Source organism: Bombus fervidus, chromosome 1, assembly GCF_041682495.2.
Source record: "Bombus fervidus isolate BK054 chromosome 1, iyBomFerv1, whole genome shotgun sequence".
Taxonomy (NCBI): Eukaryota; Metazoa; Arthropoda; class Insecta; order Hymenoptera; family Apidae; genus Bombus; species Bombus fervidus.
Window position 1 is genome coordinate 11,668,925 of NC_091517.1, and position 27,953 is coordinate 11,696,877.

At 34.3% G+C, this 27,953-nt stretch overlaps 1 protein-coding gene across 3 annotated transcripts in view; it reads right to left on the reverse strand.

The window, feature by feature from the left end:
* The window catches only part of Iav (transient receptor potential cation channel subfamily V iav), a 58,175-nt gene that overhangs the window by 11,016 nt on the left and 19,206 nt on the right, over positions 1 to 27,953 (reverse strand). For 2 of the 3 annotated variants that reach the window (XM_072000234.1, XM_072000226.1), the window contains exons 6-10: positions 11,737 to 11,953; positions 5,629 to 5,790; positions 4,002 to 4,199; positions 3,371 to 3,480; positions 284 to 627 (exon numbers count right to left, since the gene is read on the reverse strand). In XM_072000234.1, the coding sequence (XP_071856335.1) occupies positions 284 to 627; positions 3,371 to 3,480; positions 4,002 to 4,199; positions 5,629 to 5,790; positions 11,737 to 11,953 (1,031 nt within the window). The remainder of the gene's footprint in view (positions 1 to 283; positions 628 to 3,370; positions 3,481 to 4,001; positions 4,200 to 5,628; positions 5,791 to 11,736; positions 11,954 to 27,953) is intronic. The other variant, XM_072000243.1, reaches the window with a different exon arrangement.

Here is a 27,953-nt window from a genome sequence, read left to right on the forward strand (position 1 = left end):
TTATATTTTAACGGATACTCAAGAAATTAAAACAAGCTTTTACCTTGTAAGAGGTTAACAATGCTATTTAAAATTTCACGGTTTTTATTAAGTCATAAGATATTCTTATATTATTCTTCTTATTATTATGCTATGTTAAAATATTAAAAATATAAAAATTAAAATAAAAATATCAAAATATTCGCACATCATTATTATTATTCTACGTTGTCGTGTCGCAATCCACCATTCTTCATAGTTTTTCTTAAAATTCCTTTTTAATTAATACAATAACTTTACTTACGACTCGCATTCTTCGAATTCATCTCGCGAACGGCCACAAATTCGCTGGGTGTTTTGTCAATATCATTACGACTGCTCGCCAGGTTATCCAGATTTTCCGTGATTAATTTCCGTTGTTGCTGAACGTTCGTCGACAATTTCTCCTGATTAGTCGTCGCCGATTTCGCTTGATCCTTGCAGGCGATCTTTGATTTCGACTGCTTCGCGTCGATGTTGGTCGGAATTCCTTCCGTAGCAGTAGACAGGTCGAGATCGTGGGCGAACGCCATCACATCCAGTGCTGCGGTCAATGCGTCTCCAAAACCGGCCGTAACCGCTGAAACTTGAGGCTCGGCAGTGTTTGGACTGCGCAGAAATTGATTATCTCTCTTTCGGTATTATTCAAATAACATCTGCTACTGGAGACTTTATAATTTATTAGGTTGTCCGAAAAGTTTCTTTCGTTTTATGAGGAAATAATAGACGCACAACGTTTTTTTGTTTTATATTATTTTGTAGAATTACGTACGATCCATTTTGTTCTGTTGAGATAAACACCGTGACATTTCACAGACTTGGTTTCACGTTTGTATGAAGGCACACTGTTGTAAAAAACACGTTTGCGAAAGAAAGACACTTTTCGGACAACCTAATAATTTAAATATAATTTACTGTTTATTTTAATAATTTGCCTATTTCGAGAGTCGTTTTTCCTTGCTTTTCTTTTTTCTTCGCATCTCATTTGCATCGACGATGTTTGATATCAGTGAAGTCAACAACGACGCTGATACATATTATATCAGCTAGTTATATAGAACATATTATATGTGTCTGAACATTTTTCATACGTAAAAAATTTGATTACATTATTTATTTTGTCGTTTGCTACGCAGGAAGTTCATACGAATTTAGTAAATAAACTAATGAATGTTTTTTAACGCGGTATAAGGCAATCGGTTCGTTAACTCTATCGTAAACAAACATGTTCAATAATCTCTCGAACACTATGATAGCCGAGTATCAATGGGATTCACTGTATACAAATGAAATTCGAACGAGACCGAATACGATATTTTGGAAATTCATGAACAGCGTTTCAAATTTCGCTAAATATTTAAGTTAGACATAGCGATGAAAAATTGGAATTGAATAGAATATGCATAAATTCTGTATATGTAAATATTTTACGAAACACATTAATATTGATCGTAAAAACGAATTTTAATATTCACCTTATTTTAATGTTACAACTCGTAATATTTATTGTATAAAATATACGCGTAAAGTTTCGAGCGTTTAAGCTTTAACATCTTTAATACCTTTCGAGCATTAAAATCATCTGAAGTCGTTCCGTCTGATCATTTACGAGTCTCGTCGTTTTAAAAGTTTGAGCATCGAGTACAAATGACGACCTAAATTAAATATCTTGGTAAGTAAGATTTGGTGGAAAGCTCTGCTACTCCCAAGCTAATTTCTACTCTTTAACTTTATTAAAATCAATCGCAATGAGGTGCCATTAAAATTGAAGTCCGATGCAGACGTTCTTAATATCAGTTGTCTGATATCGAATGCTATTAAACTCGCGTAAATTTTTATCGGTAATGCCCGAACTACAGAACCAATGAAAAAATATCCCATACTTATGCAATATGGGCATATTAATATTTATTAACCCACCAACATATACAATACCGTACCATTATGATTAGACCACGGAATTCTGTGCGAATTTAAACATTTCTAAAATTTTTCAAAATAAATTTATGTCAAATTCAAAGATGCAAAAATGCACAGTACGAGTAATAAGGAAATATATATGAAATATCCAAAGTAACAGAACAAACAATTTTCTATCTAGGTTCCATTCCTTTTTAATTATCTTTATAGAATTATGAAGCTGCATAATAAATATCCGTAGTCTACTCAATGCTTTCGAAACAATTCACGTGTATAAGGTTGTTCAACTAACTGTAGTACTTGAAATATTATGTTTAATAATATTAAAATATGTTCCAAGTACACCTAGAATGGTTTAGAGAGCAACATAATTTCACATAATTAGCATTTCTCACATGTGAACGCGTGCAGGAATGTCATCGATGTTTTCTAAATCGGAATCATATATATTTTAATATATTAGCATGCATTACTCTCTTAGTGTGTCTCTACCAAAAAGTATTAATCTGTTTATTACCTATTCGTATATACTTTTAGTTTAGTAGATATTTTAACTATAATTTGTCAAATTTAACGTATGAGAGGCAAAGGGAAAAACGCGAAGTGGTATTCCAGTGTTTTCGTTATCTTTATACCTTACCCTTTCGTTATACCTTAAATTTGACAAATTAAAGCTAAAATATCTACTAAACTAATAGTTTTCCGACTACAGGTTATAGAAATATGTTAACACTTTTTTATCAAGAATATCGCAATGGATCGATTAATTTATTAAATTGTATGATTTCACTTAAAGAAAGAACGCTAACCTTTATATATCTTTCACACGTTCATCCACTGAGAAAACTAATCATGCCAAATGATGTTCTTTTCGAAATTATTCGACTTGTATCTGAAATATTCCTTGATATTACCAAAAACAATCAAAATATTCTATGTGATAAAGTTAAGTGGATCGCCTTGTATAGTTGATCACTTAGAATCCTCGGAATTTAGTCTCTTAGGCCTTGAACTCCAAATATTATCTCGTATGATACTATACTAGATTCGTTAGCACAAATTGGTAGAAATTCCAGTGCCTTCAGCGTGTGATACCATGACAGGAGTACTCAGAATGATGACACTGTCAAGCATTATGGTCGACCAATATCGTGTCCTTGGAGATAATAGTTTGTCGAATCACGTGTCATGCCCCTCATGTTACCAATATCGAATGCACCGCATTTACTGACGTTAATATCGGATTTCGTACCCTTGATGCCTTGCATATTAACTCTCACAAGTGCAAGGTCAATTGTATCGCGTTCCATTAAGCCGAGACAATCTATATGGTTTCAGACATCACGTGGGCCCCCGTTAACGAATTAATTAACGATCTCGATGTTACATTTATCACTTCCTTTGTCGTGTAATGAACGCAACTTGATATTACCTTGTTCTGACAGGAGTAGAGAAAGATGCTCGGCCCCACATGACTCGTCGCAACGCCTCTCCTGTTATGCCACGTTTCTTCAATTCGTTTATCGTCACTTTGCCTACGCGCTGTAAGCAGAAGAATTAAACATAAGGAGTTAAATTAAGAGTAACGAGATTAAAAAAATTCAGTGTAGAAATTCTACGAGAAAAGAGGAAGATAAGGCAAACTGCATTTATACTTCTATTTTAATTTCATTAAAAAATCCTGTAATATCGAAGTTAAATTAAAAGTAATAAGGTGTAAAAGAAATTAGTTTCTAAGAGAAGAGAGAAAGAGAATGCAAATTAAATTAATACGTTTATTATAATTTCTTGGAAATACTGTAATATCGAGATAAAGAAAAGATCGTGCAAGAAATACAGCTGATAAAAATTCATAACGCTACTCCGGTTATTCTTGTTATTCTAGTCGCTTAAAACGAAGATTTCGGAAAGTTTGAAACATATCCGGACCCTTTAAATCGATTCGTTACTGTACCAAAATCCATTAAAAATACTTGTTGAAGCACAAAGCTAAGGTTATAAAACGAAGGGAAATATAGTTTGAACATAGATTTGAACATGGATCTCAACTCAAAACACGTCACCTTCCAATTAGCCACTGCGCCTTTGCGTTGCTTCGCCTTAGTTTTCGATTTACTTTTAATAACCAGGACTCCGCGCTGTTCCGAGGCGGGGTTGTTCGGGTCATCTCCAGGTCCCAGTTTAATACTGTATTCTTGCAAATAATTCTGCGCATCTTTCTGCGCGACTGCACGCTCCAGAGAAACCACGATTTTCGCCCACTGCAACCAGTTAAACCCTCTATAATAGACTGCTTCTAAAATTTTCTGACATTTCAGCTTAATTTGTTAATTAATTCTTAAATTAAAAATAAGTAGAATATATATTAAAACTAATAACCATTGAAAACAAGACCTTTGCCAAATTCTTCGTTACACGTATATCACTACGATTATAATATAACTATTTCATCGATATATCAATTTTATCATATATATATATATATATATATATATGTCGGAGATGAAAGGACAACGGGGCCACCCGTTGGAATTACTTGGAAAAACCTCAATAGCATTCACGAAATAACCCAAACACAGCCATTCGAAACTTGAGACAATGAGCTTGGGCTCGAGGCGACGACCGGTCGCCGAGTGTAACCACGGTCACGGGATGAACGTTCCACCTAACAGAGATATGAAGTTACATAGCTTTCCTTTAAAGAATTGGCCGTACCGGCACTTGACAATGAAACATTCCAGCGGCCACACACAGACCCCATTCTTTGGGTAAGATGGTCGCCAGATGCCGACGCATCATTCGCAGTTTATGTTCAGATAGCCTGAGGAACCGTTACAAATCTTAGGATCTGGTTAACTAAAGTCCTTTAGATTGGCAAACAGTCTTTATTATATCAGCCCGTATATCTGTCACCTATTGCGGCAAGATACGGGAGATCTGCTTTCCTCACGTACGACGTTTCCCGCTAGGAACTCTTTCTCGAGAGCGGCTAGCATCCTTTTCTAACCGCCAACATGGAGATTAACCAATTAACAGCAACGTCTATTTCCCTCACCCTTCAAGCGGAGGCTTTCTTTGACGAATCCGATGACCTCGTGCCCTTAGGCACATCCCACCATAGTTTTCCTCTGCAGCGTCGTTGCGACGGAAAGTCATTCTTTTTCTTACAGTCGCATTAGTTAGATACCTAGTGTGTTTGTACGATCAGTGAATAATCTACGTCTTAGTAAAGAGTTAATCAAGCAATCCTTGTATCACGAGGAGTAAGTCGAGTTCGACTTAGACTTTGAAGTAAAGTAGATCAGTTATCCCGTGGGCCGTGGATTCGCTATACCGACCCCACGATCGTTGTCATTACCGTTCGAGTATCGAGACCAGTAGTTTATCTTGTATTGTGACAATAAAAGATATCATCGATTGTACACCGACGATGAGCGACCCTGGCGCAGATTCTTTACACGCCCCAAACCCAAGTGTTAACCCTAACCCGACATATGTATATATATATAGATTTTTTTAATATTTACATAACTATATTTAATTATACTTTATCGACATTCAAATACACGTGTATGACACTTAATTCTATCTGTAGACTTGCAGATCGACGCGATCGTATGATATACAGAACCCAAGGGATAGCAAACAATAGGGCACGTTAACATATATTTACGTTGTACATATATTTACTTGCTTCACCCATTCCTTCTCGCTCTGCTCGATCACATGCGCGTAAGTGTTGCCCATCATCGCAATCAGCATATTCAACAGCAATATGGGCACCAGGACCATAAATATGGCGAACACCATCTTCGATAAATTAGGGTAGGTCGTGTAGCCGAGGTCTGTATACTGAAACGGACAATCGTTTCGCATCGTTATCAGTATCGTATCCAAAACACTCGAACGATCCGGAATCCGGAATCGCGGGCAGCGGATCGATGAAAATAATCGTGTCGCAAGCAAAAGTGCACGACTATAGATTTACCAGCGGGAATCCAGCCGATTCTTCTGCTGCTTCGCGTGTTTAATTCGAAGTGTTTAGACGAATCGCTAGACGAACCGTAAAACCGAGCAACGATTTTTAGCGGACATTTTACGCTTTATAAAGCTATTTATGCGGTGCTGGTGCTGGCGTGGTGCAAAATTTTATTCGTTTGTCTTTTTAAGGCAAAAAAGAAAAAGAAAGAATATACAACATAGAGAAACTGATGAAATAGACTGAAAAATGTAACGTTATTCGCGCAGACGACTCGTAATTGAAATTCAAAATTAATGCGTACCGTAGTGTTCCATGAGGTGAAAAGAGGCCGACTTTGCCGTAAATTTACACTTACCATTAGAGAAATTTTATTCACGGATTATAAAGTAATCGCTGTAACGAAGATCGAAATTTAACTGTATTTCGTTAAAAGTTTGCATTGCAAGATGTTTAAATGGCGCAAATTCGATAACCTTTCTCTATATGAGTCGGTCGACAGCTAAGCTGATTAAGTTGGTAAATTAAAATGCACAGAAGAATGACTATTACAAACTTTATCTCTGAAAATTTTCCTTCGAATTGACAATTATTTATGCAATCTTCTTACGATAAATACGTTTACGAAAATGAGATTTTTGTTTAAAACGTCGAATACTAGTTTTGTATGATAATGTGAAATTGGTATATTTCTAAGAAGTGAAATTGATCAGTTTGAGGCTCGTATAACAGTATCTTTCTAGACGTTAAAGGTATGAAAATGTTGATGCGGATATTATAACACGTTTTATGATAAACAACATAAAACGAGTAGATAGTGAGTACGGGCTTTAAATGTTTTCAAATTTCTTGCTTAAAAGCTAAAGTAAGAAATTAAATTCCGATTTAAATTCATATTAAATTTTCCTAAAATACGTAAATACCAACCTTCCCTCTACAAAACGTACATTGAATTCGAATCTTCACGGGAAAGTTTTTTTTTCACTCGGAAAGTTTGCCAATTTTTATCCACGCATCGGTTTTTCAAATTCGATAATCTGCCGATAGATCGTTTCCCGTAGACCAACGATTCTAAGCAAATGTTTCACAGGGAATAAATTCCCTCCCCTTCGTCGCCCGACAGCATAATCGATTCGTTAATTACGCGAAAGATATACGAGATCTCGGGAAAACGCGGCGTGGCGCGTTATTTTCTAGCAGGTCCGGGGGCCGGGTCGTTGAATGTAATTCAATTAGCCACGGATACATTGAGCGCGCGTTGCGAATTGTCTTGATATTTCATCGGTGAAATTCGATTAATTGAAACGCAGGAAACCACGCCGCGAGGCGAGCCAATTTTTCCCGACGCGCGTGCCGGCTTGCAACTCGCGATCTATCGATTGCCGAACGAGCGAGTGTTTCTCTTCGCCCCTTCTTTTTTCCCTTTTATACGTGCCCGGGAATTGCGCGTAGCGCGAATGTTACATTAAAAATGAGTTTTCCGCGTTGAATATTCTCAACTGTGAAATGACGACTTTTTTTCCTATTCTTGTTTATGGTACAGTGGCTTACGAAAGTATTTGAACGCTCCTGAAAACTTTCTATGGCCATGACACAGGCCGTGTCGCTTGTTGACGTTAACTTTAAGCCTGTAATAATAATACTTACATTTATCGTTGATCATTGTGTACTTTATCATCATTTTTAGCGGACCCCTACTATCTCTCGATTAACTTTTTTATTGCATTTTTCAAACATTTGCGAGGCTTTGAATTAAAAAATACCTAATCTATTATCAACTTGATATATCCGCTATCGTTGGCCTTTTTTTAATAAATATATCATGCGCGTTATATAAAACATTTTGAAATTTCATTGGCACTGTAACGAGACACAACTATCGCGATACAAGATACTCATTGGAAGCGTAACTTCGCAAACATCACGAAAGTAATTGAACAATCAATTATTCACTATATTGTATCTTTAAAGCTACTATTCATGCTGTATACTAATCACTTACTAAAAGTAAAATACATTTTCAAACCGGTTCCAGTGGTTTCAGTGCTTTCACTGGTTTCAAGATAGTTGCGTTTCGTTGCAGTGCTATCGAAATTTCAACAAGTTTCGTATAATGCAAATAATATACTTGTAGAAAAAATCGGTGATAAGCGTTTGAATATTTTCGTGAACCACTGTACATCGATTCAAGTCGAAACGATACCGTTCATGCTGAAAACCCCTGTTACTTGGAAATTGAATTTTCCTGAAACCGGAAGAATAGTTCTTTCATAGTATTGTTGTACTGCTGGTATCAAAGAATTATTCTTTCATTTTATTTATCTTTTTTCCAAATCCCCTCATCCTCTTTTTGCCTTCAACGAATAAAATGGAAACAAACAACAAACAATTCTTTGATAATTCATTTTGTTGCAGCAGTTTGATGGATTGGAACACATTTCCGATGATCGCGAAGAAAGAAATTAAGTTACTTGTTATCTTAAATAAAAAGTAATGAAACTTTGAAATCCGAATTGGAGATACTTCATTTTTCATATTCATTAGCGACGAAATTTCAATGGTTCTATATAATTTTCTTTCATATCGTAGAAAATTAGATTTTAGTGATTGGTGAATTTTAAGTAAATCTTAACTGCAGCTTTGTAAAACTTTGTAAGATATTTTTTACTAGATTCTCGTGAATTATTAGTATTTTATTATTATTTTATATAGAAGCACCATTGCTAATAATACGAAACAATGATATACTAAAATAAATATAATTACAAATTAATAACAACACGAAATAACAATAAGGTAATCATTAACTAACCATTATTTCCTAATCACCTTTCACCTATTATACTCCTTAATAATCAAGCATTAAATCATTAACAAGAACCAATCATTTATTTTATTATTATTTTATATAAAAACGGCAACATTAATAATACGAGGCAATAATACACTAAGATAAATATAACTATAAATAATAATAACGCGAAACAATGATAACATAATAGTTAAGTGATTATTATGTTCTGCTATCCTTTCGCTTATTATAAGCCTTTAATAACAAAGCGTCGAGTCATTGTGAAAAATCAATCAGTAAATTGAACGTTTCTAACAACCAATAATATTTTTACACCGACTTAATGTATTCCTATAAATTATATTGAACGTTATTAAACTCGTACGAAAGAATAAATCAAACGAATTACTTTGAAAAAATAAGAAGAACAGAAGATTCTGTCGCTCTAACAATGTGAAAAACAGAAATGGCAAGTATCTCTGATTGAAACTGATCTACGAGCAACGTTTAAATTCTTAACCCTTCCACGGTAACAGCCACGAAAAAAGCTGTGCTGGAAGCGCCGCTGGGAGTTACGCTCTCCATTGACATGCTGGCACGATTTACCAAATTACCCGATCCTTCTCAATATTCAACTTTTTCCTCCTATTGAAAACGCCGCGACTGAAGTTGTGTACACATGTACATAGAGCACGTAACAACCCGCACAACCTTAAAAAAGAAAGGTTGCAAACGTTTCAAAATTTCCTTTCACTCCTTTCAAACGTCAGTTTCCTTTACCTGTATTGGAGGAAATATTATAAAGAAATAAACATGATCTCGATCGAACTATAATTCGTATGATGAAGGAAAAGAATGTAAGACTTTTTCGATTCTGGAATCATTGGTTATTTTAACTTCCAGTTATTTTTTCCGAAGTACCATTTCGGCAAAGAAAATATTTAAAAGTTATGTTTACTAAAGCTCAGAGAATGTTCGATGAAATAAGAAGAAAGGTATTGAATCATTATTGAGGATACAATAAAATCGGACATGTAAACGGGAAAAAACAATAACGTGTATTTCGTTCTTAGTAGTCACTGTCACTAAAGTGATTATTAAATAGCAATTCAATTTAAGAACCGTGACGATCATATTACATCAATATAACGTACAATGTATATTCTAATTCCTTTCAACTCTGTATAAATATTTGTGCTATTGTTCGTACTAATTGCGAATATATTTAGTTGGTAGGAACTAGTAGCCAATGTGAGTTCAATAAATATGTCTTTACAACGTAACTGGTAACGTAACAGTGTGTGGTTGCTAGTAGCTAATAAGCCGCTGCGACACTAAACAAATAAATAAATAATAATAACGTATAACATATATATTACGTATGAAAAATAGCGAAACTTCGTCCATTTCTATTTTCCTCACAAATTTATCATTTATAAGAATATCGCAATGCCGCAATAATAAAATAAAATGATTAAAATAAAATTTAATATTTAACAAGCATAATCTCGTTATCGCATATAACACTCTCTGTATTTTCGTCCAGTCGCGGGGAGACGCGATCGTTTGATGTAGCGCGTCAACGGGAGTCGTAAATTCCCGCTACGATTGCACGAATCGACACCACGAGCAGGGCGATCCCCTTATTTCTTTTAGGATAATAGGGGTGATTAGTTTTTAATATAACTGGAATCCACAGTTATAGAATATATATATATATATTTATTTACACTAGCCTACAATAATTATTGCGTCGACAGAAATTGTTTGACTTCGTTGTGTCGGAAAGCACAATAATTGATTAATCCGAAAATGGATCGATTTGATGGATAGAACGTCGAGAGATTGATTTTGATACGTATCGATGTTCGATGAATTCGATTTTATCCGTTAGCGGTTAAGACGTGTGCGGTAAGATTTTGGAAGAAAGACTGACTGCCCTAGGATAAATTTCTTGTCCTCTCGGGGAGACGACCCCCTCCGCGCTCCCATCACGCCACCGTTCGCGCCGATGATCACGTATGCCGACTTCTTTGTGTAATTAAAGAACGGATCGAGTTGTCACGTAAAATAATAAAAAAAACACAAAAAATAATAAAAAAACATAAAAAAAGACAGAATTTATTTCTTCACACTTGATTTACACTTGACTTCCGAACTCTAGGAGCGACTTTTTAAGACTGAAGCTCTTACAATTCCACCTTTAAAAACTGATTTGTTTCTTTCTTTGTCATCCCTTAATATCCCCACTATCCACGCGTTTGTTAGCCGTTCTCGAATATTCGGCAAAAGGACCGTTGGGATATTGAGGGTTCATTGAGCACTTCGCCTCGCCGACATACACTGTCGCCGAGTGCGGCCGCATCTTTATTTCTATCATCAGCGGTTCCGAAGCGCGGCCCGGTCTTTGATATAGATCGAGGTGTAGTTGATGTTACACGCTCGTCGATACATTGTATATCCCGTCGGGGAGATGAAACGATTTGTGTATGACGCTAGAGGACCGCGAGAGACGGTTAGAAACACGATCCATATCAAGCTTCGCGACGTAACACTCTCTATCCTGATTTATATAGTAAGCAACGTACATAAACGATGTTTTATCAGATCCTCTCAAAATCCAAAAACTGTCAGCTAAATTATAAAAGAAAGAAGTTTGTTCACTGCCAAATGATTAAGTAATTAATAATTCTCCTCTTCAAACTTTCTACTTCCTGATTTGATTTCATAAAATCTTCTTTGCTTCGTTCTGGCATAAACGAACGATACACGAAAATAATGTAAATATATTGCTGTGTTACATGCTGTGTTGTTAAGCTGGTGATGGCCTTAGTCCGCAACGAGCATTTCGTTCAAAACCTCGTTCGAAATGCGGTGTGTTCATAGTCATGAAAAGACAGAAGTAAAAAACGGGGATAAAGAACAGGCGTGTATCCTTGCAAGCATGTGTGCACGTGAATACATACGACGATAGTAGAAATAACTGTGACAATAAAACGCTGATTTATAGGGAACGAGGGAGGCTTACGTTATAATCGCCAAGGGTTATCTGAAACAGTGCCATCCAGGTCGAATGATAGGAACTGTAGAGGGATGATTTCACTCCCGGGAAGCCTTTGTACAAAAAGTAGAACGACTGGCAAAATCCGAACAGCACCACCATGTAGATTATCCCGAAGGTCAACATGTCACCGGTTATCATACTGTAGACCATGGTAACGAATGGACCGGTCAACCGGATAGCGCTGTTAAAACAATCGAAAGATACATAAAGGTATATATGTGTGTATCAACGACCGCACGATAATGATGCGTTAAAACGCGTTGACGATCAGATATCGCGGTTGCATCGTTTGTTTGCGCACAGATTTCGTCGTGCGTCCTTCTGTACGGATGCAAACAGTCAGAAAGGGTAGAGAAAGCGATAGAGAGCTGGTATGTATTACTGCAGTGCGGTTTTCCATTTTTTGCTTAATAGTATCCTGCTGTTGCTAAAAAAAATTCTCCTTCCTTAATTTTTGCTTTATTAACTCCACTTTTGTATTTACAATCTGTCAAGAAGAGACAACAAGAAGATATATGTAGTTATTTCGTTACAGTAACATGCAGCTTTTCACGAATCTTTCCTAATACGCGTGAATTTAGGTTTTGCTTTTGTCACAAAGTTGTTTTTTTTTTATTTTATTTTTTAATACTACAATAGTCTTTTTGATTAGTAAAACAAGAGTGAGACTAGACTATAAAAATTGGAGAGCCGTAGCAGTAAACCGTTAATTGTATTCGAATAAGGAACGCTGCACACAGGGTACAATTTATGCAAGAGTGAATTGAGCGCTAGTTAGTGTGTAAGTATAACGATAAGTATTGTTATCCCATCTAAGTAGTTAAGCATGTATCTACGAGAACTCACCCCAAAGCAATTAGATTAACCCCAGCATCATTACGGTTCAGCTGTTACGTTTACAGTATTATCAATGTTATGGCGTAATTTTTGTAAAAAGAAGTTGTAGGTAATGAGCGTATTTTTTTTATTAAAAAAAAGCCTTGTACGTGTGTGCTATTGTAGTTTTATCGCGAGAGATAACAACCGACATGATCGATGGAACTGAATGTCGTCGTGAAAAAACAGCGTTAAATGTTAGTGTTCAGGTTTAACGTATTATAAAAGAGAGTAGTAGAAAGAATAGAAAGAGAGAATACTGGATTATTCAACCACAATTTGGAACTTATGGTTTTGATTCCAGGGGAAAGTTGATTATATTGGTCTGACAAAAAATTTGTCTATGCATACATTTTTCTATCAATTTTTTTATTATTGACAATGCTTTGTAATAGTGTGACACGTTCACGATTTATTATTTCATGCATGAGTCCATACAGCGATCTATTCCTGCATCAGTCATGTTCGGGGTCAGAAATCATATACTCTTCTTTCTACATATAACAAATATTTTTCTTTTATTCGCTCATTTATTTTTTTTTTCCGATAAGTTGTAGAGAAAACTTCTACAATAATCGCGTTGTTTGTGAACAATGAATATCAGTGAATATTTCCGTATTGTTTCTATTCAAGTTGCGTGGGGCGTCTTGTTTTGAATAATGGCGAAACAGATTGTCTAACCATGGAGTGCTTCAGTTAGCGTAGTTTGCTTCCTAAGAGAGAGGATACGTAATTAAACCTTCTAAGTAAACATGTTCTTTTATGAAGCTTATCTCGATGACTTGATACCATATATAAGATATACTATTGATTTTGGATAAATTTTACCTTTGCGCTGCTTGCTCTTGCATATCTTATACGATACTTCTTTATACAAAGTTACAGCTCGAGCAGATTGTTCAATCTGAGATGAGCTTCTTATTCTATTGTACGTACCAACACTAATTAAGCTAATTAAACTACATAGTTCCGCGCCTACATACGAAGAAGATAGTTTCTGCTTACAACAACAATGCTTTCTATTCTAAAAAGTTATTAGTTATCTTGCATCTTTCACCATAGCTACACAGTTAACATAAAATAATAACATTCTAAATGATAGTACATGTGGCGTTCTTTATGAATTAACTTCTGGCACGAGACATAAAATTAGCAGTTTCGTAGCTAATAATTTTTTCATATTTTTTAAAACTAAATGTTGCTTGTAAAAGGGTAAATCTAAAATTGGCTATCCTAGAATTACCAGAAATATATAAAATATATAAAATATATAAATTACCAAATCTCTTTTAAAATAAGAATTTTTGTCCTTTTCACATTTTATTACGCTATGGAAAAGTTTATAGTTTATACCATAGTTCATACTAATCATTAAACATGTTTCCTGCATTTAGTTGATAAATGTACGATCCTAGCATATTCAAAGCTGTATTAATATTAGGTTGTCCGGAAAGTATCTTTCTTTTACAGACACGTCTTTTACAACAACGCATCTTTATACAAACATGAAACCTAATCTGTCGAACATTGTGATCTTTAGTTTGATAGAATAAAATGGATCACACGTGATTCAATAGAATAATATAAAACGGAAAGTGTTGTACATCCATTATTTCCTTATAAAATGAAAGAAACTTTTCGGATGACCTAATAATTTTGGAATAAAAATTAAACTAAACTATCTGTAAGAAGGAAAGAGACAGAGATTCTGTGTTAAATATTCGTGGAAAAATATGTATAGATGAAAAATATAAATTTGCGATCTTCAAGAAGCGCTACATCGTTCTAGTAATTTCCTTTCTATTTTCCTTTCACTTTGTCTTGTGTCTCAAAGAGATTTTCGCTCTTCAGCGAGACGCAGCTTTAACAACGATGAAGCGTCACTGTCATTGCGATATCGATGAAGTCTCATGTTCCTTTCAAAGGTACCCGTGCATCGTACAACAGATATCGATCCTTTCTGTGTTTACTGTCAACGGATGCAGTCGTATATAACGTGAACGTGTTTAACGTCAGTTTGTAGACAGGAAGGCAATGACTGGCGTTTGATTCCTCAATACAATGCGATTACGAAGACACTGATCTTCTAACTATCGTTACCAGTGATTCATTAAAGTTACCCGAGAAAAGTGACATTTAAAAACATTAAAGATTAATATCGAATGACGCTAATGATAATTTATCAATTTATTATTGGCGAGAGAGAATTTGAAGTACAGGAATAAAATGATGGGAAAAGGTAAATACGTAATTATTTTATTCTATGTGTATATCATGATATTAAAATTGTAGAGATATGACAAAAAGTGAAATTTAAGCGATTCGTTTGAATTCCTAATAATTTTTGTATCTGCATTAAACACAAGCATTATTATTTTCAGTGTAATTCATCGCAATTGCTTGATTATTGCCACAACAACATCATTATAAATTTTTCCGGGTATTCGATTATTTCTGTAGAAACAAATATTCTGGGAATTTTACACAGAACTTGTCGTAATGAAAATGTAATAAATATAGCAAAATCAATTCAACATATTTATCCGGTCGCTGAATTTTATTAATTATTGCCCATAATACCGTGCGTTTTATTTAAAATAATTAAGATCGTGTCCACTATACCGTTAAAAGATAATTCATATGAAAGTTCCTTGTCAACCCGTCGATGTTTTACATTCAAAACAACGAGATAATTAGCTTATGTTTCCTTTTCTACCGTTTATTATTCTAAATTTTCATAAAAATCAATACAGTAGAGTCATTATCCGGACGCCTATTATCCGAATATCTTAACATCCGAACGTTCTCTTATTCGAACACTTTGTTATCCGAATATAATATTTCCTAATAACGGATGCTTTTTCTGTTTCTTTTTCTTTATTCTATCGAGTAGATTCTGATTATAAGAACTTAGTATAAAACTAATAGAGTTCTAACTATCGAAAGAAAATACGACATAATTAAAAAGCTCGAAAGTGGGGTAAGTATGACAGAATTAGCGAAAGTACACGATGTTAGAGAAGCGATAATCACAAACATTAAAAAATATGATATTGAAAATTATCTAGAGCATGTAGATGTCTCAGGTACTGGTAACATTAGAAAAACCTTATATATCGATGTAACGAATGATGCTTTCATTGCAATAGAAGCGATTAATAACGACGATTTTACACAAATGGAAAGAGCAAACGAAAGTATAATAGAATGTCTCCTCATGTCGAAGCATTAGCAAAGTATTTAGAAAAAGACTTCAATGGTTCGAAGTACAGAAAGATTGTGACTGTACGCAGTTACTCATGTTGAAAGAATTATGTGATTTATCAGCTAGAAGGATATGGGAATAAATATTTCAAGAAACTATCAATCTTAATCGGTATTCGAATAAATGAAATTTTGTATCAGAAAAGTGACTGTTCTATTATCTGAAAATTCCATTTTGTTTTATTTGTTTTGTCTCCCTATTAGTTCGGATAAGGGAGACTCTACTGTACCTCGCTTGTTCGTGGCAGACCTGAAACTGGAATATTTACTTCTTCAGGACAGACGTAAAACTGGAATATGTATTCAGTTCTTCGGGACAAGCTTTAAATTGAAAAGTTCTCGAAACATTGGAACAAAGGTAACTATTAAAAGCACGATCGAAATCCAAAGAACCACAAATACATGTGTCATCTAATAAACATGGTAAAAGTTACAAATTTTAATAACTATTAAATTAATAAAAATTAAATAATTACTAGCTCATAGCCTGTCGATCCCTTCAACAACCGCCCTACCACAATACCCATACCTCTACCAGGCTGCGTAATTTATTCGCGAGCCACGCAATAGCTCTAGACAGCGGACATAATTGCGAATGACGTGATTGTGAACCTTGTAGCGAAAACCTAGTGGTATAGTGCGTAATATAAGAGATCACATTGTATCTTTCGAGTTTGTCATCGGTTTACAGATCATCCCGAGTGGACCATGGACAAGTTCGAAATAAAATGCCGTGAAGAGAGATAAAGTTACTCCTATTACCAATGCTATCGTGTTGTCGATCGCTCGTCACGTTACCTGTTTCGTCGGCCGTTGATTATCCGATTTACCAACACGATCGGCGTTCAATGAATTTGAAGCAGCGCGTAATTCAAGCCGAAATCACGCATGGGACAGGACAATGGTCGCGTTTCCTGAATCGAGCGCCAGCCGAAATCGATTTTCGCGACACCGCCAGACAGACGACAGAAAGGAACATTTTTAATCTGTCGTTAACACGGATAGACTCTTTCGTTACGTTTTCTCTTTCTTTCTCTTTTCCCTTCTTGTTGATAAGGATTTAGAATCGTGTCGATTTCCGATCTAAAAAACTACAGACGTGCAACATGACATATGATGCAATTAAATTTTATGAGAAGCTTATATTAATTTCTTATAAGTAACGTTCGAATCCAACGAGACAAAGGAGAGTCGATAGATATGGAAGTCACATATAGCTTATCCGTGGAACAAAATTCATCAGAAGTAAGCTAATTTACTGGATTGAAACGATCTAAAAGATCAATTTTTATTATTCGGACATACAGTGGAATTAGGCAAATAAAAAATTAGATTTAGAACAATGTTCTAATATTATTAATTTAATTGATTTTTCATAATATAATAATTCAATTTTGAACTTAGTTCTGTTCAAAGAATAATTATAAAAGGTTCTTTCAAGCGTAATAGATGTGTGATATAAATCTTAAATCTATACCACGCGCTTCAGAACATTGACCAAAATTATAATAGATAACTATAAAATCAGTCGTAAATATTTGTCAAAGAAGCGAATCTTCCTCGTTACTTAATCCAGATTTCATCAGTTTTACACGTCGTTCGTATTTAATTTATTCTTTTCTTTTCACTTATTTTGATTTGATATAGCGTACGAGTAAATTGGCGGAATTGGATTATATAAAGAATAGGGAATCATATAAAGTCAATAGAGAAATGACAAAGTGGAGGAGGCATCGATCCAGGTACCATTAGCCAGACCGACAGCTCGATCCCTTCTCGCTTCCGTTAATCGATCGGTGACCTTATCTTGTCAAGAGTTACCGGTAGTCATAAATCTTTGGTTTTTACTAACGCGCGAAATTCAAGGGAGGGTACAGTCGCTGTGGAAATTAATAAAATAGAGATGCACGAGAGAGTTACGAAGATGGTGATAGCCGGAGATGTTGAATCTATGGAATGTAGTTATCTTTTATAAATTTGGAACGTGTATAATGAAATTTTGTGAAACTTTTTCATATATATTGTATAAATTTGTTGCTTCTCCTTTCTGTTTATAGATATCATGTTCTAACCTGATCGTATATTGTCAGATATTTTTCATGCTGTTGAAAATACAGAAGAATTATTTAATAAGAAGCTATTTTTTTTATAGGAATGAAGATATATAATGGTAATGTATAATACATAATCTTATATGTTTTAAAATTAGAAGCTGATTTGTATCGCATAGTGAAGTATCGTTACTTTGAGCGTGGAGTATTTTTCACCATTTTCTTGTATCTTGTAATATATCGCTGAGTAAAGTTATATCTAAATCTGACTATGATTCAAAGTAGTGAGAGAAAAATGGAAGTACAGTAAGTCGGACATCAATGAATTAAAGAAGTGGTAAGATAATAAGTACATATAAAATATTTCTGATTTAAAAAGAAACGAGGAAGATATATATATATGTGTGTGTGTGTGTGTATAATTATTGTTTCATAAATAATAACATTTTCATTGTATATGTATAAATCAAAGGAATGATTTATCAAAATATATTCTGATACCAAGCAATTCCCGAATAAAACCATCTCATCTAAATAAGTAATAACTAATGGAACCACAGATGCACTTCTGTTCAAAACGCAATAAAAATGAATTCGAACGTACAAATCTCTCTGGATGAAAAGCTTATAACAGCAAGAGATATTAAAAAGCCAATAAGAAGAAAAGTATTTTAACTTATAGCCTGTTTTGAAACAAATAACACGGGAACATTAAAACAACTACGAATTTAACCTACAAAGAAATAAATAAATTCATCCAGACCAAAAGCTTGCGATTCAAATTTCTTAAAAAATATATAATTTCATGCTACTCGCGTTTATATATTACAGATTCGTTTATATTTGAATAGATCTATTTCAAACTAATATGTTATTCGCTTATGAGTGTAATATAACGCTATTTTATCACTTAATTAGTACATCCTTCTATTAGTACTCTACTCATAGAACTAACTAATTTACAATTTTCAAATAAAAATGGGAAATTTCAACCAATCATTTTCCTTGCAAAGGAACGAGATTCGAGTTACAGATAGATCTAAACGATTTTCGACTTTTCCTACCGCTAGTATATGTACGTATGAAGAAAAAAAGAAAGATAAGAAAGAAGTAGGCTGATTATAAGTGAGAATAGAAGAACGAGGAAGAAACGGGCACAGATTCGTTTCTAGATCGTACGGAAGCGAAACGCCGGCCTCGCAAACCCGAAGCTGGTAGCATGGCTCGACGTAAAAGCAGATTGTATTTCATCGTGTTTCCTTCTCTTTTTTCCTCACATTTTCTACCATTTTTTCCTCCCTTCTTTTTTCCAACTGTATAACCCGAATCTCAAGCAACATTTCTCGTCCCTTGCTCTCTTCCGCGGGTAATCGAGCTTCAACAAACGGAGAATGATTCCGTAAAATTCACGGGTGTACGGACGATGACAATTATTCGACGGTTTACCGTGCCCGCGACATTTTGAAGGACGACGTTTCGCGGAAATTTACATCGACAGGCTGACTCGTCGTCTCTGTTTTATGTTGTACACTCGCTACCACCGATTTATACCGTTCCTGCGCCACTGTCTCGTTATTTCACGCGCCATTTGTATTATTTAGAAGTTATTCGGCGTGTCCGATTTATGTTCGACTCTTCCCCTGATTTGATTGGTCGCGCCGTTTTTATCATACTGTGCTGTACGAAAATCGATGGGAACGGTGTGCAACGTCGTTTTAAAATATTATCGTTTTATAAACTGATTACAACGAGTATATAACGAATCATATAGAACGTTTATAAACTCCATGTCTATAAGTATCTAATCATATCGTATAGATAATAGATATAACATAAGAGTTAACAACCACCAAAACCCATTAGTTACTCAATTTCTTGACACGTCGGATCAGATCCGCAGGCTAAAAATACATTACCCTTTAGATTTAAGCATTAGATTCAACTAGAATCAAACACACGATAAACACTTATTAAACACGACATAGTAACACGCCAGAAAAATTTACTTATAATTCTCAATGAGAATTGATTGTAAAATTCATCCAAATAAAAAAAAATATCGTATAGATTGTAAAAGATAGATTGTATACATGAACGAAAAATTAATGACTAAAAACAATATTTATTATTAGATTGCGGGTTTTTTATGCATTTGTAGGAAATTTGAAGATGCAAAATTTCAGAAAAAGATCATCCAACGTTTAGTGCTTTCTACATATAATACTTGATAAAGAAAATCTTTTACCAAGATTATTATTATTTTTAATCATATTCTCAGAAATACGAATGTGCATGAAAATCCGCAGTTTATTTATTACCTTCTTGTGAAATCACATTATAAATAATCAAATTATTTGCTCTTTGAAAAAGGTTAAATACGCAAAGTGTTTCAGTTGTACACGATCAAACTTTGTCAGGCTCTATGGGTATAAAATTTTAAAGATGTTATACACTACAAATGTAGATCGTTTGAAGATTTATTGAAATGACAAACAGTCGAAAAGATTAGCCTCCAATATCACCAGATTTCATACCACTTTTATATGTACCTTTATGCATGGGTTACTTTGGAAACAAGGGATATCAAACAAATACGTAATACGTGTAGCGAACTGATAGCAAGATTTCATCGACCGATTCAGTGATATGAAACGGAATCAAAATGAACTTCTGGTATACACATCTGTACTGATCCTATAGAATTAAAATCATTGCAGATCCTTTTATGAAGTATTTTTTTATCTCGCATCCTGTTCACGTTTTGCAACAACAATATATATCTACATCATTCAATATTAATTTTGAATATTAATCTGAAATATTAATCAATGTAATTTTGGAAATTAAACATACATCCGTGGTACGAGTTTGCCAAGTCTTATTTATTGCCAAAACACGATTTTGTGTTGTATGTGTATATTTTATATTGTATGTAAAACAATGACGTGACTTATTTGTATTAAAGCGAATACCAAACAAAGACGAGATTCTTATATAAAACTCTTGTTCATTCCTCCAGCTTCTTCTCTCCTTATTCCTATATCTGGTATAGTCGGATAATTCCTGAGGCTTTCTAAGCGCTTGATACGCTTAGTGTTCCTGGAACGTGATGCAGATTCTGACGGAACCATTTTGTTCTCCTTTGGAATTGCAAATAGAATTTCAGAGATGCTTAGCATTTACGTTTTTTCATTGGCATATATATTAGATAATATTTTTTCAAGGAAATTTGTTACGTAACTATACAGTATCATTTTTTCGGCGTGTTATTTTGTTTCCTTTTCAGAACTTATCAACGTTTCATCGCTCATCTTTTTAATTTTCCAATTAATGTGAGTATACGTATGTAAGGAATATTATTAGCGACATATATTTTATTCCTCGTAATCAAGCAAAGTAACTTAAAAATGCAGTGCTATTGTTTTTGTCATTTCCATTAAAAGATATACATTATGAAAATTACTTTCTCCAATTGAAAAAATCGTGCACACGATTTATTACGTCAGACTTCTGCGAGTATACCGATCGGATACTAACGAATTAATTGCCGATTTGATGATCTGTTGAGTCTTTAAAGACTTAACCTCTCGTTAATAATGATACAAACATTTAAACACCGTTCCATTTGTCAAATATTTCATAAAAATAACCAACGTTTAATTCCTACTAATTACGTAAATTCAATGAAACCCACTCTGAAATTAAAATCTAATCAACCGAATTTTCATAGGCTCCGGTCTCTCATTAGTATAGACACATTAGTCACTAATTACGTTAAAATTGCATTGTAATTCTTAAAGAAAGAGAAAGAAGGAAAACCGATGGCAAGAAAGGAAATATCTCTTAATGTCAACATCGTCAGTCGGAAATACGAAGCTCCATTACGATTATCGATTTTGCGTAGTATAGGACCAAGCAAGAGAAACTCTACCGAGAGAATCGGTTTAACCCCGCCAATAGCTGGACAGAGCTTATGTCAGGTTAACTATAGCCTACAAATCTGAATTAGGTTCTTGGATGGTAGACATTCGATTCATACTTGGCTCAACTCTCTCCTCTCCTCTCCTCTCCTCTCCTCTCCTCTCTTCTCCTCTCCTCTCCTCTCCTCTCTTCTCTTCTCCTCTCCTCTCCTCACTCTCTCTCTCTCTCTCTCTTTCTTGATCGGAGAGGATTATACCTTGTTAGGCTTGTGAATCTAAACTATGCGGGTTAGCATCTCGGAGCTAGATGAGGCCGCAATTATGTTCGCTTCGTGTACCTATAATTAGAAGTCTCGGCACGGTGCTTTCATGCCAACGAATCTGAAATATTCGACCATTAGGTAACAGAAAATTTTAGCTAATCGTTATCCGTTTCGAATAATCGTCTCGCGATGATGTATGCGCAGTACGATATAACCCGTGTGATATCATGTGATTGAGCGGTCGAAATAGGTTGGAATTGCAAATCAAAACGTTGAAATTTTCTATCGGATACTAATGCTTACGCAGACAAACAGTGTTCCGTGAAAGTAGGATAAAATTATTTCTGTGGGATGGTTAAATATTAGCAAATTCTGTACAGGACAAGTGGTTAATTTTTGAACGACTGATTTCTATAAGCGTGTTCTATGATATTAGCACATGCTCGAATGTATCATGCATTTTGAAATTTTATTTTAATACGAAGAAAAGGAGTAATTAAGAACACGAAATGCGATTTAATGTAGAAAGATCATTCAAAAAGTATTTCGATCGATTGAAGTTCCCAAAATTGATGACAATTTTTGAGTAAATGAAATACGGAAATCATTGTACATACGTATCAACCTACTATGATGGGATAGGTATAACACGAAGTAACATTTTTTTAAACCGACGGTACTCTTTTATTAAACATGCTCGTTATTACTAATCTTCGGTATTTTACATCTACTCGAGATTCTTTTATTCAGATTGAGATAAAACTTCCACTTTGAAAAGAAGAGTGAATAACAACATCGTTAAAAAATTTGTTCTCCATATTCCTTTCCATTATTACCGTACAAACCGTTATTTACTCTAAAAAAAAATTTTCGTAGTTTAATGGTACTTCTGTAATTAATAACCTTAAATTCATCTATCATTCGAGAAATATTCAATGATTTCGAAATCCGATGAAAAAAACTACAACATTTGTATCTTTCTGTTATGTTTCAGAATACAGAACAACATATAATTATTTTATGCATAGAGAAAATAAATATGAATACAAAAATACAAATTTGATTTTATATGATATGTTTTTAAATTAAATTAATTCGTTTCCTATAAGAATTCATTAACTTTTTAAAAGGGATGAAAGAAAGGATTTTCAAGTTTCTGACTACAAGCTCAAGAAATAGCGTACTGAAGATGTTGCAAGCGAGGACATTGAAAAAGTGATTGCTGTAGCGAAGAAAGTAAGCCAAGCAAGCCCCGTTGCTAAGCAGTGAGTACAGATTTGTATACCGAAGGATGTAGCAGGATATTTGGGAAAACAAATCGTGAGAAGACTCGACGTTTCACCAAAAAGGGCGTACCGCACTCTGCAGGCTAAAAGATAGTGCTTCCAAACTTCTCGTCGGTGTCGGATGTGCAATCATGCAGTTGCAAAGTGCAATTATGCTTTTTTCCCAAGTGGAGCTCCATACTTTTTGGTGAAACGATCTACTTATACGGTTTTTCATTCTTTTCGAAAAACCATTATTAGGTTTCTGTGGCGATAGATATATAAAAAAAACTAATTATCAAAAGAGAAATGAAAATCTTCTCTTATCTTAGTTTAATAAGAATATTCCCTTGTTAATCCTTAACATTAACCTCTCATTAATCCTGTTTACATTCCTACAGAATTTATCATAGTTATAACTGGGAGAAACGGGAAAATATTCTGCATCGTATTATTTCAAATCATTATGCCATATATTCATTGACAAAAGATGTCATCATTCATATACTCGTAACTTTTTAAGACCTAATCAGTATTAATTTGCAATTCAGCTTAATCATGCTAATATTTATTAGCCCAGTATAGTTTTGAAATTTCAGATCCGAAATTTACAAAATATTTATTTCTAACTTTTGAACGCTCCAATGTTACAAGCATTCTTTCGCAGTTATAATTTTTAATGCACCGTTAGGAGTAAATATTTAATTAACAACATAAATAAAGACAAAATACTAAAATCTTTCTTTGCTTTCTATAAGTTCGGAAACTTTTATAAGGTCTAGTAGACTTTCGCAGGAAAAGGAACAAATGTTTTCTTTCTTTAACAAATAACGATACGCGTCGTGTAATCACCAGGATTATAAAGTTAATCTAAAAAAGAAGAAGGGTAACGATGAATGAGAACACGAAGGAAAACGATGATAAGTAATGGAAACAGAGAGAATCGTAAGCGGAAGTGGCGTAGAATAAAGCGTTTCGGGGCGAGAGAAACTGCATCGATCTGCAGTTAAATTTCGTGCGAAATTAATCTCAGGCGCAACGGTGGCTTATTGCCAAGTCAACGGCAGCAGTTATAGAGGACAAGAAATCTGGTAGCGGGCGTTCGAAAGCCTTTGAGGAATTACGCTCCCTATACATGTACTTAAACGGCAAGCCAGAGACAAAAGGGCGTCCTGATGGACAGTAATTACACGCTAGAACGCAGACGCTTTTACGTAATATTGCTCCAATAAAGAAAATACGTTTTCGACGCGGCATGCAGACGTTAATGCTGTGAGGCTCGTTTTATTTCTCATTATGTCAAATTAAATTAACTCTGCCGATACGTTTTTCCATTGTACACGATAAAATGGTTATTCCTTCGACTTATATTTACTTGTTTTTCAATAAACAATGACGTATCATTTGAAAGAATTATCATGAGTTTCATACGATTCTCGAGTTTCCCGAAATTGTTGACAGTATAGTATAACTAAGTTAGTACAGTTAAAAATAATTCGATGTTATTTAGTTGATAAAAGATTAACATGATCTGAAGATTTCATATGGAAAGGGTTATACAAATTTAACATATTTTCCCTTATCAAATACCCGAAATTGAAAATGTCACAGCATAAGAATTAATAGTTTAAATGATTTTGTTTACACTTTGAAAGATCCAATTACGAAAATGAAACCTAAATATCGTAATAATTTGTTTCAGCTAAATAATAATTATTACGAATACTCCATATATTTTCGTATATTATATTATTTGCATTCTGCATATTTTCAAACGTTTAAGTCTCTTATAAGTGCAGAAATATCCGAGATTTAATAATTCTTGCCAGAAATTTTCTACAATTTGTTTTGCGCTAATATAATCACCGAACGTATTAACATCGAACACGTAAACAAACTACTTCATACAACAATTTGCTCTGAACTTATCCTCTGTAAAATCAGGAATTTTAATGAAACGAAATGAAAATAAATTCAACGCAACAGTTCGTGCAACTAACAATCCTAACATTTTCCACATTCGGAAGCCTTGTTTCAGCCCACCGAGCAAATTCCACTCCTCTCGAATCCGAAAAACTCACGCTTCGCGTAGAATTGATATTTATCTACAATTACCGACATCACGGTTCAAAGTACGAGGTCAGAAAACAAGATGCACTATCGCGGCCCAATAGGGTCTTGCATCCTTTTTCATCGTTTTGACGCAATGGTTGCAGAGGCTCGTCAAAGTGACGGTGGAGAAACCGCGTGAGTCAAAGAGCGTTTGTCGACGAATTGCCTCGGAGCTTTGCAACAGAAGATAGAAAAGAAGTCGTCGACGTCATTGAGCTACACCAAAGAAAGCAGCAGGTGGGGGAGGAAGAGAGAGAGAGATGGGGGGGGGGGACAGAAAGTTCTGCAGTAATATCTGCAGGAAAGTGGTCACGAAAAGGACGCGGCGGTGGAGAAAAACGATTGCCAAGAGAGGCGTGTGTATGGTAATGCGAAATAGCCGGCATTATCTCGTCGTAAATCACGTGAAAAGAGGTTTGAAATCTGGAGGCGCTATCATCCAACCGATTATAAATGCCTTTCTTCTGGTTGCTCCATTCATTCCTGGCGAGAAAAATCGCGCGTACACGGCTGCTGGTGGATTTTATTTCGGCTGATTATAGGGTCCCTTCCTTTATACATATTTAATGCGTTAATTCTCCGTTTTCTTATACGTATAATATTAGATCAGAACGTACGAAAAGTCTAGTTTCTTCAGTTTTACGTTTCGTAAAATTAACGTGCTTATTTCATCCAAATGCGATCCTTCTGATGGTATTTCCGAAAAACATGTACCGAGCTGTCTTTGTAATCACTTTCATTTAATTTAATTCATTAACGATTTAATGATATCGCTAAAAGAAAACTTAGAGAACCACTGACGGATCGTACGTTCATTACTGACACTTTCAAATACATATCAACGTTATCTATGCAAATCGGCTAAACAATTTTTAAGGGAAAATGTCTCAAAGTTCATGTATATTTGTTCTACTCTTGTAAACAGAATATCGAAGAACTTGTAGCGATAGTTCAAAGAAAGAAAGAAACATAAATCAGCATTTAACTTTATATATGTTATTAGAGGAAAGCAGAAAAATAATATGTTACTTAATACAATTTAGATAAAGAACTTGAAACGTTCGACTTTGCATGTTACAACCTATTACGTACAATATATTCGGTTACTTGGGAGTTGATATATCTAGCAATAGAAAGTATGATGTACTTTTTATACCTAAAATATACAGACACAGTACTTCTACAAATTTTGTAATTTAATATTTATAGCATTCTGCGTACGATGTGCATTATAATATATTCTATTCCTATAATAGTAGTATAAAGGATTCGAGTGGATAGAGAAGCGATATTACGCTAGAAGAGGACGCGATAAAAAGTAATATCAATCGGATAGAAATTGAGTAGAAATATAGTAAAGACACAGAGAATAAGAGAGTGAAAATGAGAGATTTGAGTGAAAGATTAAGACAGAATTATAAACCAAAGATTTTGTAAAGCAAGCCCATTTCTTAGCCGTAAGGTTGATAATAAAGAATATTATCAATGATACTAATATTTTCTGCTGCCTGTAATTTTTTAGCTAATAATAAAAACTAAAGTATAGTTTTTGTACGTAAGTAAGGTGTTATGTATACGTGTGAGTGACTGACAACCCGCTAAATAATAAAAGTCCTCTAAATAATCATTTAATCACGCGAGATAATGATCATCTATCTTGTAAGACTGCAAATAACGAATATTTATGTAGCCATTAATATCACTATGTTTTCACTTAAGAGATTTAAGACAAATTACGTTTTAACATTTTGTATTATTTTTAAATCGTATCACATAATTTTCTATGTTTCTATTAAATAATCAAGTTAGTATACCTTTTATCATTGATATATAATTTCGTTTAATTTATAATATAAATGTAGTAAATTTGTGCTATTGATCTAACGTATGCGCGCCATTACCAGCAATATTAATAATCCTGAGTATATTAATCAAATTTATGCTGTGATCATTACATATCATTCCAGGAATGGATATAACTCATAGTTATTTCACGTCAAAATCTAACCAGTTGGATTGTATGTCAATTACTTAGTTCTGAATTAAATGTTTGTTTTCGAATGATAATCAAAACCTGGATATTCGAAACCTTAAATTTGTTAAATCCTCTGCATAACAAAAAGATAGTAAACTATCAAAAATAACCATAACTCAGCGTTGCATTTATTGCAAACAAAATTAACATGTTTATTTACTATTACGTTGCAACAATTTATATATTTGCTTGACATCCATTATATTTTCAGAAATATTTCAGAAATGAAAGTAATTCATTCGTTTAAAAAAAACGAAGCAACTTGCAACGCTACAGTAAATAAGGAGATACGTCAAAGTTACAAAATATCGTCCCAGGTATTTTAAATAGCACGTGTAGCCAACGTTGCATGACCAGGCAACATAATACTTAATCGAGCATTCTTTTATCATTCT